The sequence below is a fragment of the Agelaius phoeniceus genome, chromosome 19 (genome assembly GCF_051311805.1).
Source record: "Agelaius phoeniceus isolate bAgePho1 chromosome 19, bAgePho1.hap1, whole genome shotgun sequence".
Lineage (NCBI taxonomy): Eukaryota > Metazoa > Chordata > Aves > Passeriformes > Icteridae > Agelaius > Agelaius phoeniceus.
This window is the reverse complement of record NC_135283.1, coordinates 5,450,567-5,456,124: the sequence shown is the minus strand read 5'-3', so window position 1 is coordinate 5,456,124 and position 5,558 is coordinate 5,450,567. Positions and strand designations below refer to the sequence as shown.

Here is a 5,558-nt window from a genome sequence, read left to right as displayed (position 1 = left end):
TTCCCGATTCCAGACTTTTGTCTTTGTTGCTCCAGGTACCCTGGTTGTGTAAAGCCCTGAGGCCCTAGACTGTAGCAAACAGAGTTATCTCAGCCTTAGGGCTCCAGTCAGGAGCAACACTTCAGTGTTGCTCAAGCTCAGCAGCTGTGCAGGGAGAAAGCAGGGCATACATTAGTGGAAAACTTTTATTAGAAAAAAACCCTTCAGTAGACTATTTTGTTTTATTTCTTCCTCTTCCACTCTTATAAGAAATATACCGTAGCTGAAACTTGCAAATTCTAGAAAAAAGTGACAGTTATTGTATAAAACCTATAAAACCTGTTCCTACATGTGCTCAGGGACCTCTTCTGTTGCAGGCTGCCCTGTGGCAGGTATTCCTAGCTGTGGAAGAGCTGTGTCCATGCAGGTGCAGCCAGCCTGCTGGAAGGAGTCTGGGAAAAAAAGCACTTGGTTGAGCTGTTTGTGAGGCCATGGTGTGTTCTGTGACCCATCCCAGAGAACCAGGTACAATCTGAGCTGGGAGAGTTCCCTGCTGCCTCCCACAGCTCTGCTGGCTTTGGGGTGAAGCAGAATGTTCTCAGCCTAAACTGTGCTTTCTTTAACAGTCATAGAAAATGCTGGTGTGAGCTACAAGCCTCCCGAGCCCTTGGCTAACAACAGCAGCCCAATATTAAGACAAAATCAGTGGGAGAACTTGCTGGGTAAAATGTGCCCTTCCTACTGCTCTGAACCTCCAAAGTCAGACCAGCATCAGCTGCATCTGACAGTAGGTGCAGAGAGGCTCTAGCCAGTATAAATCCTATTTACAGGGAGTGCTAGAAAATTAATGTGAAAAATTCCAAATTGGTATGAAGCTTGCTGGTGAAGGTGCTGGGAATTCCTCTGCCTTGGGAGGTTAATCTGTCACTTCACTGTAATAATATTTCTGGGCAGCGTCCGTCATCTTCCACTCAGCAGCCCGGAACTCGATGATCTCCAGCAGCAGGAGCTGGGACAGGGAGCTGAGCCCCTCCTGCAGAAGGAAACCATCTCGGAGCAGGGAGAAGAGCTCGTCCATCCGCTGGGAATTCATCTTCTCCAGCTGCTCACCAATGCGGTGGAGCTGCAGGACCAAGCAGTCCACCTTCAGAAGGAAGAGTAGATGGCTGAGCACAAAGCAGTGGAGGCTCCTCTGCACCCCCCAGGCTGTGCTTTTTACAGGTCCTTGGCAGGACAACAGGCACATCAGCAGCTCTCCCTGCACTCACCTCCTCCTCCTTCTGCAAGCTGTCGGGCTGTGCCAGCCGGAACAGGCAGTCATACACGGGGTTCACCAGAGCCATCATGGGCATGTTGTTCACCTGCAAGGAGAGTGGAGCATTGTCAGCCTGGGGCCAGAAGGGAGTCTGCAGCTATTTTAAATAGTTATTCCCTTGCTGATCTCCAAAGGAGATGATAGCAGGATTTAGTTGTGCTGTGTTAGTGGGATTTTCATCAGAGATCAGACATTTGAGTCTCCAGGAACCAGAGGAGCTGAACAAATGATGTAAAAATAATCTATTTTTAAATGTAAGCAAGTAGTCATGGGAAATACACTTGTTCCAACAGTATTTTTCCTGCCTGCAGCTCTACTTGCATCATTTTCACATCTCCAAGCAGGAATTCAAGATTCACACACTGCACAAAGGCCTGAAGCCAAACTCCATCAGCAAACCCCACAGCAACTGAACCAGTCCAATCTGGGACATTTGGAATCAGGCAAATCAGGGGATTTCAAACACCAGGTACAAAATGAGGAAGCTGAGACTTTGTGACTGTTCCTGAAGACTTCCTCTGCCTCTCCAAGCCTGTAGATAGCACCAGCTCTGTCAGCATCCTTGTGCAAAGAACCAGCTCTGGCCCCCATGGCACTGGGGCTCTGTACAACACCCACCCACCACCCCTGCTCTGTTATCCTGGGATGCCCAGGCCCTACTGGCACTCCAGGCAGCAGCAGCTGGCTGCTCCAGCTCCTTACCCTCAAGTAGTCAAAGATGTTGCAGATGAAGGTGACGTAGCAGATCCAGGCCTGGAGTGAGCGAGTGCGCAGCTCCTCCCTGTCCTTGTACTCCTGCTGCAGCCGGTTCAGCAGGCTCCTCCGGAAGATGCTCTGGCCAACTTGTTTGCTCTCTGCCTATAAGCCCACAAAAACAGGATGGAGGGATGAAACAGGGGTGCCAGAGGGGCAGTCGGATGCAGTCGGATGCAGTCGGATGCAGTCGGACACAGATACCCTTCTGTGATTCCCAAAGAGGCAGAAAAGCTGCAACTCACTGCCTGTGCTGGCCCACTGCTCTTCTGGATGCTGCCACTGCATGGGGCAAGTGGCAGGACAGGAGAGATGGGCAAGGGGTAAGAGCATGTGCCTGGGGCAAAGCCCTTCCTGGTCCAGCCCAGGGACAAGCCACACAACATCCCAGGTGTTTCACTGTCCAGACAGGAGCTCTCACCTGGATGATGGTGTAGCAGATGCGCCCAGCCTCCTTGCTGAACACAGAGTCTTTGAGGGACTGGTCCACTATAATATTGGCCACTTTCTCCAGGTCCACATTACTGGGGTCTGCAGAGAAGAGGAATGCTGTTAGGACCCAGCCCTCTTTGGCCCCTGATTGCTTTGAGGCAGCAGCTCAAAGCAAGCCCTGGAAAGCAACCAAGGTCTGTGCAGGGCCCAGTAGAGTCACATTAAATGGTGCAGAAGCCGTGTGTGGCAGAGGAGCTCATAAAGACCTGCTGACCTTTGAGGGCTGTTTTCAGCAGCTTCTGAGTCTCGGAGTCGAAGGACTGTATTTTGTACTCTTCTTTGCCCGTTTCCCCCATGACTGGTTTCCTCCAAGGGCAAGAATCAGGGCAGTGGATGAGCTAGTGACAGTCCCTGGGGAAGGAGCACACAGAGCTTAATTGGACAGAGGCAAACCTTCACCCATTTCCCATTCAGCACATCCCAGGTAGTGTTGAAGCACAGGCTGTTTCCTGACAGCTCCCCACCCCAAAGAAACTCCTCTTTTATTAGGGCACCAACTCTACCTCTAGATCGGTGCAAATCCTCATTCCCACATCTTTTAAAGCCTTGTCTCCTACCAGCTGATAATAGAACTTCAGAGCCTTTATATTTTTCTGATATGAGAAACACGTTACAGGCAAAGCAGACCCAAAATATATGTGGTTGTATCACAGGAAGGCACACACTGCTCCCTTGGGCCTTTTAAACACCAATTCAGCAGCTTTCATACCAAAATCTGTGAAGAATCAAAGCCAGTACAAAAGCATCCAACACACTCACTAGAGCACCTCTCCTGCACCACAGCCAGGCTTCTCAGCTCCCAGCTCGACACAGCAAACTCAGCAGCTAAGTCCCCAAGAGCTCCCATCTCTCATCCCTCTGCAGTCAAGCACTCTCTGCAGCACCAGCAGTGCTCCTAACTAGTCTCTAGACTGATTTTCTTCTGCTTCATGATACAGTGAAGACAGCAAGAGGGTATGCACAGCACAGAGAGGAAGGGCTTGCTTTGATTCACACGGGATCTGATGGATGGAAATGCAGAGCTGTCCAGACCGGCAGTACAAACAGGAGAAGGCAATCAGCCAAATGAGTTTTGCCAGCTCGTCGAAATTCCTCGGCCATTACTCACCCCTCTCTGCAAACAGGTCCCTACCCAGATCAAAGCACAAGAGCCTTTAGGGGGATGGGACAGGTACCGTGGGCAGTCCCCTCACATACAGCACAACAGTAACTCAGAGCAGAGAGCAGCCCCATGGGGGTGACCACTCGCCTACCCTGCAACTGGCATTGGGGATTCTTTCCCTGGTGGATTCACAAGCAGCTGGGTGCTCTCCTTGCCATGCCTGGTTGGCAAACACCTTCCTAGCCGACCTCTCCTCTCTCTGTATCTGCACTCAGGCCATGCTGCACTGCCAGTGGAGCAGCCCGAGATCGCCAGCAGGCCCGTGTCCCACCGGCAGCAGCTCCAGGCAGCAGGACCCTGGCGAGAGCGCAGCGCCGCACGCAGCGCAGCGAGAAGCGCCCGAGCCCGTCTGGCAGCGTCTGTGCCACCGCCGCCCGGCCCCTCTCCCGGAGCTTGCGTTCCTCGGCTCCCTGGGATGGCTACGGCTGCTTTGAGCTGCTGAGCCAAATAACCCTGCCAGAGCAAACCACAGCGTGTGAACGCCGAGCCCACCAGGTCTCGTCTGCATTAGAGACCCTCCTGCCAGCACCACCTTATCGGAAGGGCTGGTGGCAGTGGGTGACATGGGGCACCTGTGGGTACCGACTGCTCCTCTGCCACTGGCCCCGGCTAGACGAGCCGTCCCGGGGACTGACTCGGTTGGGGTCAGCACCCTCAATCTGCCGCTGATCCACCAGCTCAGGTGGATCACACAGGCACCTGTAACCTGTAGGGTCACACCTGGCAGTATGGGCTGGACAAGTCCTGGCCACTGCAAGGAGAGGGAGAAGAGCAAAGAGTCTCCTCTGTCACCCCATAGCGTCTGCCCCAGGGGCTCTACCAGCCCCCGGAACCCCCATCCCATCCCCGCCGAACCGCAAGTGGAACCCCCAGCGTTGAGACGCCTCTTGCCCGGGACAGCTGGACCAGCGGACCCCCAGGAACCCCCACCGCTGCCTCCCGTCGCTCCAGCCCCGCGGCTGGAACAAGCCCAAGGGCCACGGACGCAGGAAGAGGCGGATCCCGGGGAGAGCAGCCCCCGCGCTGCCCGGCCAGGGCAGGGGGAGCCAAGCGCAGCCCCACCGACCTGCCGGCCGCCCCCGCTGTGTCCTCCGGCCGCCGGGACATTGCCGGCACCTCCCGCGCCCTCCCGGCACGGCCCAGGTTTCCTCTTAGGTCATTTCCTCGCCCGAGCCGGGGGAGGGCCGGGCCGGGCCGGGAGGGAGAGCGGCGGCAGCTGCGGCAGCGCCACCGCCTGCGAGCGTCGGAGCACGGCGGGCTGAGCGCCGGGTACGGCCGGCTGCTCCTCGGGAAACCCCCGGGCTCCCCCAGGCACGGCCGGCTGCACCCCCGACACCTTCCCGGGCACGGCCGCTGCTTTTCCGACTGCCCTGCCGGGGGATCTCGGGCAGCACTCACCCCTCTGCCCCAGTCCCCCGCGGGGCTGTCCCGGCGCTCTACGGATGACAACGGCGTGAATTCCACCCTTCCCTCCGGGCCAGAGGCAGGCTGCAGCCCAATGGTATTAAAAAATGAGTAGGAAAAAAGTCAGGAAAGAGGAGTGGCAGTAAACCAATGCACTGCAACAACAGCTCAGTGTGATATAACACACTTCACGTTTTTTTCTCTCAAATCTCAACCATTTCATAAGGGAAGACCCCACAGGGGGTGAAGTCTTCACCACAGAACAGACAGGCTGCTAAACCAGGGAATGGCTGAGGGAGCACAGAATGAACAGTTTGGGAATATTTTCTGTAGCACTGCATGGCCTGGCTGGATACAAACAAAGCCTGAACTATTCCACCGGGGGTGTGATGCTCAGGACTGGTTACCACAGCTCCAAATGCCCCTCTAGGACACAGCAGTGGGACTGGGCTG

At 55.2% G+C, this 5,558-nt stretch overlaps 1 protein-coding gene across 1 annotated transcript; it reads right to left on the bottom strand.

Annotated features, from left to right (window-relative positions):
• Positions 1-167: 167 nt before the first annotated feature.
• On the bottom strand, positions 168-4,919 carry MIF4GD (MIF4G domain containing). The gene is made up of 6 exons (XM_054644865.2): positions 4,768-4,919; positions 2,754-2,890; positions 2,469-2,578; positions 1,997-2,152; positions 1,248-1,340; positions 168-1,123 (listed from the first exon to the last, which is right to left on the bottom strand). Exons 2-6 carry the CDS (start codon positions 2,833-2,835, stop codon positions 896-898), a joined length of 669 nt encoding a protein of 222 aa, XP_054500840.1. The 5' UTR covers positions 2,836-2,890; positions 4,768-4,919; the 3' UTR covers positions 168-895.
• Between the last annotated feature and the right edge of the window lie 639 nt (positions 4,920-5,558).